Raw genomic sequence first — 14,988 nt, 5'->3', positions numbered from 1 at the left:
GGAAGTTGGTAATTCTTGTGTTAGGGATAGATGTGTTCCTTGAACACTGAAGCCTTAACAATCTGACAAACCAAGTATTTATTTAAATTCTCTCCTGAACAACAGAGATACATACCTCTGACTCCACATAGTATACATGCCTAGCACAAGATAAGCATGTCCTAATAATTAGGCTTAGCAAGAGACAAAAACATGATTAAAATAAAATATAAAGTTGAAATTAGTAAACCATTAACAGCAGAGAGTGGAAAAAGAGCTCAAGGATGCTATAATGCCTAAGGCTGGACAGTATCACCCTAAATGAGGGTACACAGCAGAACACAAAGTTCATTCAAAATCACTATTAAAAATACCAAAATCCCGACGACATGCCCACAAAAGACAAATAGAAATTTTAAAAATAGGTGAATAAAAGTAAAAAAGCAATTTGGTAAAGGCATTAAGCATTTAGAAGGCAAGAGAGTCCTGATTTGAGCTAGCCAGCTGGAAGGAAGTGTGGCTCTACCTACTGCTCTGTCCTAGCATGGCCACGAGAGGGCAGGGAAGACAGAAACATGCTGAGAAAAATATCTGCTGAGTGCTTGTGATACCAGCAGCCACTGAGAAAAAGCTGGCAAGCACAGAGCGGCCACCGGACCTACTGATCATCCCAAACTAGTCAAAAATGTGGGGGAAAAGGAGAAGACTGTACTTGGCTCAACTAAAAAGCAAACTTTCCAGCATGCCTATAAAATCTCCAGACACAGTACTATCTCCTATGGTTAATTTTTCCATGAAGAACAGCTATGGAAAGGCTGAAAGCTCACCAGGACTAGTCACAATTTCTTTATCTATTTTTAAAGATTTTTCATGGACACCATGATTTCAGTAGAATTCACAAAATCACTGGAAAGAGTACTTCTATACTACTACCTTTAAAATGGACAGAAGTGACTGACAGCAACAGAATCCACAAGTCTTAGAATAAACTCACTTATATGCTTAAGTATATGAAGAAGGGAAAACATGAAATTAAGAGTATTACCACATTAAGCATGTTTTTTTTTCCTTTTAGGAATAGTGCAGTAGTTTCAAAATGTACTACTTTTTTTTTTTTAAATAAATGCCTTGATTTTATCTCCTTCTGGCTACTTATCATGTCACTTATCCTACCTTAGCAGCCTTGGTAGCCTTAATTTTCAGCAGCATATCAACAAAAGCCACTCGCACTTTCTCTGAATTGTCATGAAGACTGTGTTTGACTGCAGGCAGGAGCTGTTCCAGTAATGGATGACTTAGTTTGTTGTCCAAAATTATTGGTAGACACTGCAAGAAAAAAAAAGTTTATGCTAAAAAAAAAATAATTAAAGAGTAGATGTGAAAAGAGATGTAGCTAAACATTGTTGAACAGGACCATGACACTTCTAAGGTGAAATTAAGTAGGGACAGAGACTGTGCATGCATATTTTTCTTGTAATATTCTTTAGTGGAAATTGCTACAGTTATTTTAAATGTCCAGTGAACTGTGTTCAGTGAACTCATTTCAGCTGAAGCAGCTTCAGATCTACACTGAGGCCACAGTCTTGCCTTCTACCTGAGGGCACAGCATCAAGTACTTCTTTGTGGTAGCAATACTAGCTCCCTAAACTGCTGATTTCAGATTAAAAATAAGTCTTTTTTAAAATCAGTTATTTTTAAATCAGCACTTTTAGCTTATCCAGTATAGACCCACATGGAGCTGTAGTGGAGCAAGTGAGTATTAACATGAAGAGAGCTCCAACTTAAGGCTGAGTTGACACATACACAAAATTTTTAAGTGAAAATACATCTTAGGGAGTTCATTATTCTGTCCAAGCTATTAGTTATCTACCAGATGCCAGAAAGATGCAGATGAACTAATCCTAACATACTGAACAATGCACAGGAAGCTGGCATTCCCAGAGAAACAGTGTGTAATTATATTCATCCAAACCTCAGAAACACAAGATGGGGTACAAAATCATAACATAATTGTGCATGTCTTGGGATGGTGTAAAATCAGTGACATAGAAACATATTGGAACCTGCCTGCATACCTTTTCAAGTCTAAGCATAATTTCTAACAGCTAAAATAACTAAATTATCAGGTCCAAACAATGTATATAAGACTGGAAATGCAAAGTGGTTGAGAGTCACAAAGCCAAACAGTCACTAACGTGCGGCTTTTATAAAACATGTACAAAACTTGCATGTGTTAGGAACTTTATTGCCTAAGACATTTGCAGAATAAGTAATTTCCTTCACTTAAAGTGGCCTATACTAGAAACCTGTGCATCAAGTAAAATGTAAAAATGGCAATCATGATTTAAAATTTAGAAAAAAAGATTTACTTTAAAAACAGAGCATCGAACATCAGCAGATGTTATATCACATGTCAGCTCTCCAATTAGTTTTTTTAAAAGATCAGCAAGAAGTGTTGGAGGAATCATCTCCCAGTATTTGGAAGTTATCTGAGTAACTCCGAGTATCCCTGTAGAGCGGACAACTGGATGAGGGTCTTCTAAGAGACTCTAAACCAAACAGAAGAATAATGTGAGTATATGTATTAATGTGACTTTACTGCTCTTTGACATGAACCTATCATAAACAAATAGCATTCCATTATCTTTTAATCATTATGCAAATTGTCATACTATGAAAGAACTGTAACATTAATATTCCCTCAAAACATTTTATTATGAAGCAAACTAGGAAATTTAAATCAGAAGCAATATTAAGACAAATATTGGCCAATTTTTTTTTAATTGGACTTGTGAAACAGTTTTTTTAAAAATAGCTCATATTAAGTCTTGCATCTGTGACTTAGGAATATTTAGACTTCTATTTACATATGAGTTTACACTGGCCACTGTTTCTATGCAACAACATAAAAACTTTGAAATTTATTCAATTATCTGATGTTTACATTTTTAAAGACCATACTCAGGATTTCCCAAGCATTTTCTTAATGCAATTACTATGTCCATTCTCACCCATCTAGACTGGTAAAGAGCTTTTGAGGTTGCTATCCCCATTATACTTCATTTCAGAAGTATTTAATAATATAGTACTAAACTTCCATTGAATGCTTACATATTAAAGCTTTCTTTACCAATCCTAGGTTAAGTAAGGATCAAGATCCATTACTCATGCATCTAGCCTTTCAAAAGCATCCTTCATTCATAGATTAATAAATAACAATCCCAAATATTTCGTTTTCAGAGTTGAAAATGGTGCATGTCATCTGTTGTCAACATACTACAGAAATTTAAAATATTAGTTTATTTTTGTATTTTCTGCATCACAGGCCTGTATTTACCTATGAACACTATCCAGAAATTCCATAAGTTTCAATTGCATCAACACCTTATTTTTGAGTTAGCTTTGATTAAAGTTTCATTTTTAACATTTTAGTTTCATTATAACTTACAAAAAGTTCATCAAACTGTTTCTGAATTTCATTGTCCATCTCTTCAGTGTTAAAACTGGGATCACGAACAGGAAAAGCATCAACAAACAAAAATGCTGCATTTGATCGAACTTCTGAGTTTCTGGCCTGTTACAATAAAGGAAAAAATATTTTTTCAATAAGTACAGACTGTTAGTATCAAAAGGCATATCCTGTCAAATACTGCTCTCCAAACACTTCTAGCAAGTTAGTGTTTTTAATTAAGTAGATGGAAGAGATGAATTTTTAAATGTATGAAAGAACTTATAGTAACATATGATTTTTTTTAACCTTACATTTCTGCCCATTCAGTAAAACCTGAGTTATTAGTACAATCAGCTTTCAAAGCATATCAACTTCAGTGACCCTGAAGAGTCACAGTCAGAGCCCTTCTGCTTTCTGTAATGCTGAATAAATTAAAAGCACTTGGGATTTCACTTGGTCACCTTAAAGCTTCTCTTCATAATAGAAGAATCTTGAATTCAAGCAGACTGAATTAATTAAATTACCTGTCAAAAGACAGGTGATTTAATTGAAAAGCTCAAGTCTATTTCTTCCAAGAAAACAGTATTTAGAAACTAAGTACCAGCAAGCCTGGAGAGTATCTTATCCAACAGAAACATATTCAGTTCTGCATCCATGCACATAAGTAATAGGACCATGTTCCGAGCTCCAGGCAGCTCATCAAAAATCTAAGGCAAGCCTCATAACCCTCAGACATTTTACCATTTATAATAGTTTTTAGTGTGTTACACTACACATTTTGCTGGTTGTAGAGCCCCAAATGTAAAGAAAAATGAAAAAAGTGTATATTTAGACACTCAGTCAGTGAAAAATAATTGGCCCTGTGGACTTTTAAAGGATAGAAAAAGAGAGCAGGCAATGAAATGAAGGTGAAACTCAAGGCATCTGAGGTAGAAAACTGAAATCTAACCATCAGACTACATTTTATTTATCAAAGACAGCAGTGCAATGATAAGAGCCTGTGCTGACTTCTCTTGGAAGGAAGGGGGAAAGAAGAATTTTGCTTATATTTTCATTCCAAGTTAAAACAAACATGTGTATATATATATATATGAGACTATATAGTGTAATAAAACAAGCAAAGTTGGCTTATTTTAACAGCAAGATAAGAGACAGTTCAGGGTACCTCCTGACTATTCTAATCATCCAATTTTCTCCTTTCCTTGTCATAAGAGACATTCAGATCAAAGGCAGGGAAAAGAAAAATGTGGATAACCATGCAATATTTAGAACTAAATAAGCTAAGGCAAATAAAAAGAGAAAAAACACAAAAGAAATGAGCAACAATTACTTCATTTACAATTTATTTCGTATTTCCCTTTTAGACTCATCCTCATATGGTGGGTCACATCTCTGTGTAGAACCAAAAAATTCCAACTTCTTTGAGCCAACAAAATTAATAGCAATTCTAAATTTAATACTATGAAGGCAAATAAAGCCCATATATACACTCTCTAGTTAGGGGCTTCTGTTTTACTTTATTTTATTTAACACGGATAATACAAACAGACTAAAAGTGAAAAGATGATAATTCTTAATACAATCCTATAAAGCTGTAGAAAATCCTTTAACTTTGAGCTTGTCTATATTGAAGAATTAATGCATAACAAGCTAATATGTGAATTCAGGGTGAAATAGTTCTGCACTAATATTTCATGTGAAAATTAGTTCAAGTATGGTTTTGTGCAATAACCTAGACCTTGTCTACCATGGCCATTCCAGAAAGTTGAATTTCATAAACTTTCTAAGTGCACCCTGAATTCCATTAAGCTCACTTTAATTCCGAACTGAGTACCCACAGTTTAAATTCCTGGTTTTAATTAATTGGAATTTATCCCAAATGTATTTGCATATTCAAGCTCATAATAGAGTAAATGTCTTCAAAGAGGTAGAACCTAGGACTTTAAATTCATATCCTATTTTATTCCACACTGACTTTTCCATGCAAGAGGAACCTGCAGTTATTTAAATGACTAATGTTTCTTTACTTTTATGCTTGTACTATTCTGAGGAACTTTCAGAACCTTTTTAAAGAACATTTTAATGTTTTTGTTCAGTTCACTTTCAGCACTTTCTTTTATGTTTCAACTGGTCTTACAGGTCCTGAAATTCACTTCCAATAATCTAAACACTATTTTTCCCCAGTAAAAGTTATTTTAAAAGTGTGGGGTGTTAAAAAAAACCCAACCAAACACACCACTTTAAAGGAATCACTTCCTTCAACAGCTTGAATTCCTGGAGGAGTGGTCCTTGACTTTTTGAGCTTGATAAGAAATAGCTTAATCACTACTTATCTCACAATAAATATCCATATTTTTATATTTATATAGCTTCTTATACTAATAACCAATCACTGCACAACTATCTCTGCTATGTTTGCATGAGACTTACTTTTCATAATAAAGACATGAAAAAAGATGAAGAAGTTACATACAGGCTTATATTATAAAAACTTAAAGTTGCATAAAGGCTTATAAAATATGTGTAGGTAAAAGCCACAAAGGAAGCTTGTGGGATCTAAGTATTTGCAAAACAAGCAATTTAAGAAGAAACAGAGAACTATTCATTACAAATATGCATTCTCAGTTTTAAGATTTCAGAGATAAAATCAAGTAATTCTAACATGAATAGTTCTGGAATCCTTTGTATTCTTACAACTGAAGTATTTTTCCTTTCTGCAAGAAGAAGGGGTAAAGAGGTCCTTCTATTAGTTCCCTTTCTGTTTTGTAATCAGTGTTCTAGAACAAGATTTGTTCTTCACTATATTAAATTAGTGATTTGTACCCTGGCTAAAATAGGAGCATCAAACTGGTTATCTAAAATTAAACTGACATTTCAAGCTTTGGAGCATAATCCATGCCGGTAAGGACAATTATAAGCTTCCCTTCTTAGTTCTGTATCTTAAACTACTGGTGATTCTGAGTCACAGCAACAGTTATCTTAAAAATGCCAAATACTTCAGCAGTACTATATGAAAAAGAAAAATTAACTACACAGAAGTCACACAGCAAGACAGTGGCCTATCCAAAAATAAATTGCCAAATTTTGACCTTCAGTCACATATTTCCTTTCACCAATTACAAATATGGTACTGAATCATTTGGAATTCAGAATCTTTCTTTGCACTGAATCATTACCTGATTCATATAATTGCTGCATTTAATTTTTTTACAATCCTCACTTTATTATTCTGAAATCTATGTTCACAACAGTTGGACCATTTTGCTGCATTAAAACAAATTCTTCATGACCTATTTGATACATCTGTTAACGTCTAAGCTTAAAGTGCTTAACTACATATATGAAAGTTGTCAAGATAAAAATGAAACAAAATAAACCCAAAACCAAAAACCAACCAAAAAAACCCCAACCAACCAAACAAAAAAACACCCCACAAAATTCCTAAAATTGTTCTAGCAACGGAACCATTAGTGATGTGAAAATTATGAATAGCAGCTGTTAAAAATCTGAACCGCTTCTGGAATCAGGAATTTCTCCCACTGTTTTGTTGCAAATCAATAATTAACCTTTTTTCCTCAAGCCAAACCTTTCTGTTACATTTCTCCAAACATATCTATGCAGATTTAATAAGGTTTGACAGAATGTTCCTCTGAAGTACTCTAAACTTAGAGTTGAGTCCTGGGCTTTGGAAAGTGAAATACTAGCCTCCATTTACAGATGGCAACTCCCTTAAGAATGGAATACCATGTTTTGCTAACCACTATGAAACTGTTTCTGAGACACTAGTCGGGAATTTTGCTATGCTATAAAAAATATTCTTTTTAGAGACAGAAATGTAGAAATTAAAGAAAGCCATGATTTGTAGCTATTATTCTCTTGCACTGAGAACATATATGTTTTATCCAGAAGGATCTTTGTTTATATTAATTCTAAAGAGATGGGATCCAACCCTTAATGTAAGACCAAACAAGATACTGGTCTAGCGACAAGTCTGTCCATCTTCCCACTTCTACCATAGGGTTCTACTGAAACCAAACAGCTCCGAACTCCTTCCTGTAACTCACAAATCCATTTTAAACAACTTTTTAAGTTGTTTTTAAATACTTTAAGAGTTTTTAAATACTTCTGTCATGGCTAGAGAAGATGCTATATGACCAATCAGTAAATGAAACTTCAGTAAATGTTTAACAGCACTTAATTTGGCTCTAACAAGTGGTATGTATATGCTCTCACTGAAGGAATTTCATACACTCAGACAAAATAAAAGCTGTTCACAAAGAAGGAAGCTTGGCTCACCTTAACCATAGAGTATATCTGAGTAGGTAAGCTGCAGTAGGTACCCTTTAGTCTGTGCATGCAATTCACAGGAATACATACTTACCTTGAAAGTACTAGAAGTCAGAAATTTCATTCTGAATGCGTGATTAAAAGCACTTCCATAGCCTGAATATCTGTACATACAATCAAACTAGAATAAAAGGTTTTCTGAAATAATACTCTAATAAATTAATTGAGCTGTATTCTAAGGCTGGTAATTAATCAGAAGGTGAAAATAAACAATCCTCTGAACATTTGTGGCTTTGATCACTAAAGCAGTGATCACTCCCTAAAGATCTTGGAAAACAGAATACAAAATTACACAAAATTCCCGAATTGAGAAGAAGATGAGAATCCCAAACTTAGTGTTAGTCCCACTGTCTACTGTAATCCTGGAAAGCACTCTGTGTACCTGTAAGCAAAACTGAATTATAGAAGTAAATTATATTATATATTATTATATAACAAATTAGAATATTGTTGTGGAAACTATGTCTAATTACAACTTGCAAAGTAACTCTGCTACAGCTGAGATGCTAAACACACTGATTTTTTTTCTTTCATAGCCATTTTATTTTAAAAGCAATTATTAAAAACAGACCATGGGGAAGGGACCCAAAATTTAGTAGTTGGAGAAAGACAGTCCTATTTTCTGAAAAGGATAATTACCTTCAGTGCTCTCCAAAGGATAGGCTGATACAATCTATAGAGCATTTCTTCAACTCCTTGACGAACTTTACTTTGTTTATGAAAATAACTCAGCATCTGAGAAAAACAAACAAACCAATCCCCCAAAACATTTTTAATAGTACTTTCTACATTCAAGAAGTGTGCAAGAGTTGTCTCATTTCATCGTTTGTATGAGCAAAGAGTTTTCCATACTATGGAAAATGACAAAACTAGACATATTAATTGACAACATATTTTATTAAGAAGTCTCAAAAATCATAAAAAAAGAAACAGATCTAATAAATATCATGTTTTATAACTTTATAGATTCAATAAGTCTATACAAAGATCTACAACTGAGAAATAAAATCATGACTAGAGAGTCAGTTTCACAGCAACCACTCCTTTTTTGTTACAGTAAAAAATTATTTTTAAAGTAACTGGCAGAAATACTTTGAAACCATGTAATCATCAACTACAGATAAATAAGCCATTTCTCTGTTAAGAACAAAGGAATATTACTTGGTAACTGTAGTTATCCAAATAAAAAAATCTACAAACGTAAGACATTTTGTATGCATTGATGAAAAGTAAGTAGCAGCACTCCTTGTGACTCAGAACTATGCTTAGTTAGCTAAAGCCCCTTTTATTTTTGCATCTGAATAATGCAGACAAAAAAGAAAGTAGAAGACCAGAGCAGAATATGAGAAAGGACATCATGTAACTCGATATGAAGTAATTCCTCCACCCGAAACACTGGTCAGTTTGAAAAGTTGACCCTCTAGTGGTCAATACTTCAGGTATTCATAGCTACAGCTAGACAGGGAAGCCTGTGAATAGCATCTACAGAAACAATGCTACAGTGGAAGAATCCCCTTTCTCTAGTTTTGAAATAGACTGAAGTAAAGACATGATAAAATTTATAAGAGACTACGTAGCTCTTATTTCTACATGAGAATGATGGATCTAACCCAGGATTAATGGCAAATCAGTACTGTTTTGTAATAGATTTCATTAGGACAGTGAGGACCAGATATTTGCAAAATGGACATAGGTTTTGTAATCAGAACTCTGAGTTCAGAAGGAGAGTTGTACGTGTTGCTTTCCCCTCCCTCCCTACTCTTTCAGTAAAATAGCCCAAACTTTGCTCAAGTGAATGACTGTGGTTGGTTACTCTCCTAATTGCTACAGGAACTTCTGGGTTCTAAAGGACCATTTTAAATCAAATTCTTGCGTACTGAAAAAGAACGCATCGTTCAAATTTATTCTGAGATCCACTTCCCTCGCAACTCAAAGACAGATTTATGTACATCACTGTCCTCTTTCAAGATCATAAGCTTCCGAATCTGAAAAACATGAAATGCCCTGTCAAAAGGCTACTCCATCAATCAGGAATCACAGGACAAGTGAATCCACTATAGATATGAGAATCTATTTACATTTGATTAAAACCAAACCAAAACAAAACCCCCCAAAAGAAACCAAAACAAACAAAAAACCAATATAGGATTGTATACTGGTGTATCAAGCTATATACTGCACATACTATACACTCCAGCATCTATATATTTGGGGGAAAGCATGGGAAGTGAAGGGGCATAGATCAAATACAAATGCCTTGTCTTAAAAAGCTTTGTGCACTTCTTATTTTTTCATATGTTTTGTTTGTGAATAAAAGCCACAGATAGACAACTAGAATTTGTAACTGAATCAAGGCTTGTCCCTATAAACATATACACAAAACTCCCGTATATAACAAAAAGAAAAAACAAGTTTAGGTCCAGACTCATCTACTAAATTTGCCTCAAGGAGCTTATGACTTCGTCCCTGTGATTGGCTATGGAAAGATCAATTATCTAGGTAAGGAAAAGCTTAGAAAACAGATGACAAAAACTGTTTCTGGCACACTGGAAAATCCCCATATATTTCTACTTTTGAGCACCAAAACCAAATCTGGTTCAAAACTATAAGTAGGTTCCTCCTAAAATTTGTTCTAATATTGTTTCTCAGAATAGGCTTTTTTTAAGCAAGTGTTTGTGGTGGGCTGGCCCTAGTCACCAGCCAAACACCACACAGCCACTCACTCACTCACTCCTCACACGGTGGGGTAGCGGGGAGAATGGGAGAAGCAAGAAAACTCACAGGCTGAGGTAAAGACAGTTTAATAAATGAAGGAAAGAGGACAAAAAAACCCCCAAACAAGTGATGCAAATGCAATCACTCACCACCTCCCACAAGTAGACCAATGCCCAGCCAGTCTCCAAGCAATGGCTACCTCCCCAAAATCCACTTTCCCTCAGTTTTTATTGCTGAGCATGATGTTATATGGCATGTAATATCCCTTTGGTCAGTTTGGGTCAGCTGTGACCCTCCCAAGTCCTTGCTCATCTCCAGCCTACTTCCTAGGGAAACACAGTGGGGAAGAGAAAGCCTTGACAGACCATGCAAGCACCGCTCAGCAACAGCCAAAACACTGGTGTGTTATCAACACTGTTTTAGTCAACAAATTCAAAACACGGCACCATACAGGCTGCTATGAAGAAAAGTAATTCCATTCTAGCCAGACCTAGTGTAGTAGTTTAGTATGAAATGGAAATTTTCCACTTTATAGTAACTGATCTGATTTTGATGCTACTAATTCATGTCATGCTCTACAGGAACTTACCTCTCTAACTTTAGAATGAACAGAAGAACTTCTGGGAAGATGAATTCCATGATGCATGAAATCCTGAATGCAGTTATGTTCAAGTATCTACAGTAAAAACACATACATGCTACTGTTAACACAAGAAAACAAGAATAAATACTGTAGGTTATGCAGCAACTTATATTTTTCTCTAAAACAAACAACAGAAAATAGTCTTTGATATTATGTCTTACTTGGCTTCTGCTTGGCACAAATTTTTCCACGCTAGGGGCCTCTGTCCGCTTAAATTGATCTTCAGAATTTCAGAATATACAATTAATCTGATTCTCAGAACCAAGTTTAGAATTCAAATGCACCTCCACATGATAAATAAGAATTAATTGGTATCTGAATTTGGCTGTAGCATTCTTGTGATGCTATAATTATGCTTTTAATAATCTCCATGGCAATCCACAAAAACTAGATAAATATTTAAACTACCAAATATATAGACTTGCACATACTGAATAAAAGCTTCAGTAACTCAGATAACTAGCATGTTTATGAAGAACATTGTGTATATGCATAGTTGCGTGAACCAGTATTTCAGCAGAGGAATTAAAGCTGTTTAAATGCAGCCAAGCTGATTACAGTGGGCAAACATTCAAAGCATGACATGCTGTTATTCCTTGACAACGCTGAAGAGGCTCTTTCCTTAGGGAAACAATGGCTTATGGCTTGCTTAGGAACCTTTCTCAGGTTGAAAAGTCATGTATCTTCTCCACTTTGAAATTCAAAACTATCCAAATGAAATTTCAAGCCTAGTATTACCTCTATGAATTCTCCTGACACCTTCTTCCAGGCCCTGAAGTAAACTTCTGAAATGTATTCCATCAAGGATCTGTATTAACATATGGGAAACACTCTCAAGCAAGCATCCTAACCATATCTATGTACAATTCATAAAGGTAACAACATGAAGCGTTTGATAAGAAGCAATAATATTCTTAATTCTGTGCATCAATGTTATTTTTAGAAGAAGAAATTATCTTGAAAGTCTACACTGATAATTATGGAAAAACAAAGTTACCTGTTAATTAATAAACCCAAGCACTATTAAAAAACACAGGAAATATGTCTTATGGTGGGAAAGTGAAAACATTAGCACAGATATTTTATCATTATCTCACAATGAATGCCTTAAATTCTTTATAAAGATGTACAGGTATACATTGTTCTAACTGAAAGCACTAGAAAGCCTCTGATTTTAATATGAAGAATTACTTCTGTAATATTTCACTGAATAATCAAAGAAAAAAAAATCTGCATTTTTCATTCATCAGTCCAGTTCTCAGGCTATGATCTTGCAAGTCACTTCTTAGTAGAACGTCTCTATATGGAATCTTGCCAAATTAAATTAGAGGTCGCTCATAAGAAAAAATAAAAACACCTTACAGAAGCAGAAACAGACCTGCAATTCTCATACAAACACTGCAAGTAATGCAGCATAGTTTATATGGAAGTCATTTGCTTTAGCTAATGCTAAATAAGCATTTTGCTACACCTATAATTGTACACATAGGCATGTGCAGAGCAGCTATTAAATCAAGTTGCTGAAACAATATGGTAGTTATATTCAGTAGATTTGAAGGTCTCTGGATTCTGATATATTTTATCAATATACTAGGTATTTTAGAGTGTGAGACAAGATTTTAGCCAAGCTCTTAACAATCATTAAGAACTGTAACTGTGATGCATACCTTGGAAAGAATTGTAATTGGTTTTTAACAGTTCCATGTATCATTTTAATGAAGTTTACATTCCAGCTGAACAAAAAGCTCAAGAATCTTCTTCCCTGTTGGCAGGGGAAAAGAAGAGAAAAAAAAAGGGAAGTCAAACCCCACAGGAATACCCAATTTAAGAGCCACCTCAAAAATCAGTAAATACAGACAGACCTTGAAGATCAAAAGAAATGACACCTTTAATTTTAAAAAGCATAGATGAGATTGTTACAGAAAAAAAAAAAAAGATTCTTAATCTTTAAACAGAATTCAAGCATTACTGTTATTTATACCGTAGAGAAAACGCAAAATAAATGAACATGTGGATTACATATCTGCCTGCATTTTTTTCAATGTCCATTCCATTTCGGTGTGACTTCAAGTAGTATTCCATAATGATAAGGGACTGTGCAACTCAGGACCCTTATCAAAGCCACATCATCAGAGCTCTGTCAAGTGCAGTATCATTCCAGGATGACACTGTAATGATGGCGAAGGTACAAATAAAATAGCATGACAACTCTACCACCATTGGATACAAAAACATTTTCGAACAAAGCCACAGACAACAGCTGGGCCACTGAGGAAAAGAAATGTTCTGATTAGCAAGGACAGTTACAATTCCTTTCCTGTTGCCTTATGAAAGGTAAGATTGCAAACGTCCTGGAGCTGCTTTAATTCATGAAAACAGAAAACCTATTCAGTGTTTTTCCTGAATTAGTTTTCTTTCATTTTAGCAAGTCAGAAATGGTGATGACAAATCTGATGAGCAACAGAATTTTTTTGCATGAAAAGGCAGTGGAAGGTTGTGGATGGAGGAAATAAGCCCTTGCTCTTCTGGAATCAGCAAGATCTGCCCATGGAATTAGAGCCTTACACAGTATTTGTACAGCCAACCTCACTCTGGCTCATCTTACAGATCAAGTGAAGGCATACAGCTTCTGAGACTTTGAAAAGTTTGATCATACATAAGGGTGAGTCAGCCATCTCTAAGGGTCCTTTGTATCTGTGTTTTGTCTAGCCAAAAATAAATCAGGAAAATTAATAAGGAAGTGCAATAGTAAAGAACACATTGGCAGAAGTTCAAAAGGTGCACTGAACAATTAGCAGAGGTTCAACGGCACTTCCATCGAGAGCTGGACCAAATAGGGAAAATAAGGCTGAGAATGCCAGACACACTTTGAGCTGGAATATCGTAGAGTAGGGGTAGAAGGAAGGAAGCATATAGGTAGAAACTGCCCTTTATTGGAACTGATAGCTTAAATGCCTTCAGGTCAAGAAGTAATTCAGAAGATCATAAAAATCAAAATCTAAAGGCTAAATACAATGTCAAGATCCTCGTCTACAGGTCTGATGGAATTCTTCCTGTTGTCAATGAGAGCTTCTTCTACCAAGAAAGAAAAAAAATTGAATGAAAAAGAAGTCACTTATCTCCAGCCTTGGTGATATAATACACATATTGGAGTCCCAATGGTACACTCTTCTATCAACATCCCTGGCAAACCAAAAGGTCAGGGGAGTCTTGACCTACAGCTCCTGCCTCAACAAGACAAAGATGAAGACAAACTCAAACTCATCTCATCTTCTACAATCCCAGCAGCAAGACAGATGAAGAAAAGTCACAAAGTAGCTTTCAACCAATTCTTTTTTGCCTTAGATTTCAACAGATTGACCCTGATCCTGAAAATGATAATAAGTGCCTCTAATTTAATCTGCTGCTTGTGATCAATGGATCTGAAATGATTACTATTGTCAACAATCTCAGTATCCTGAGAGGTAAACTTGTGATAGGTGAATACGATTGTGAACTTATCATCTTTGGGGTTAATGCATTAACAGACTGTTGGGCATCTGGGACTGCTGTGCTTGTGGACGCAGTACATGTGACTTTGTCAGTTGTATACACACACTAAAGGTTAACAAGGAAGAAGAAAGTAGGAAAGGCCTACCTCTAAAACACAATAATATATGCTCTGCAGGGCTCTCCAGCTGTTTGATTGGAAACCCCACCTGAACAAGAATGTTTTCATAAATCACACAGATATAAATTCAGAGAATCGCTCCAGTAATACAGCCTGCAAATAAGTGTCTGAGAAATATTACTCTGTGTTGAATAGCACTATCTGGGAAGACAGAAAAACTGAATTCCCTGATCTTACAATGAG

At 34.9% G+C, this 14,988-nt stretch overlaps 1 protein-coding gene across 4 annotated transcripts in view; it reads right to left on the bottom strand.

Annotated features, from left to right (window-relative positions):
• The window catches only part of NCAPG2 (non-SMC condensin II complex subunit G2), a 57,022-nt gene that overhangs the window by 28,795 nt on the left and 13,239 nt on the right, over positions 1-14,988 (bottom strand). For all 4 annotated transcript variants that reach the window (XR_011323746.1, XR_011323747.1, XR_011323748.1 and 1 more), the window contains exons 7-13: positions 12,803-12,897; positions 11,874-11,943; positions 11,082-11,168; positions 8,417-8,512; positions 3,428-3,553; positions 2,349-2,528; positions 1,153-1,305 (exon numbers count right to left, since the gene is read on the bottom strand). Coding sequence is in view for 1 of the 4 variants with exons in the window: in XM_069778185.1 (XP_069634286.1) it covers positions 1,153-1,305; positions 2,349-2,528; positions 3,428-3,553; positions 8,417-8,512; positions 11,082-11,168; positions 11,874-11,943; positions 12,803-12,897 (807 nt within the window). In the remaining 3 variants the exon portion in view is untranslated. The remainder of the gene's footprint in view (positions 1-1,152; positions 1,306-2,348; positions 2,529-3,427; positions 3,554-8,416; positions 8,513-11,081; positions 11,169-11,873; positions 11,944-12,802; positions 12,898-14,988) is intronic.

This window comes from Haliaeetus albicilla, chromosome 2 (genome assembly GCF_947461875.1).
Source record: "Haliaeetus albicilla chromosome 2, bHalAlb1.1, whole genome shotgun sequence".
NCBI lineage: Eukaryota > Metazoa > Chordata > Aves > Accipitriformes > Accipitridae > Haliaeetus > Haliaeetus albicilla.
This window is presented reverse-complemented; position numbering and strand designations above follow the sequence as displayed.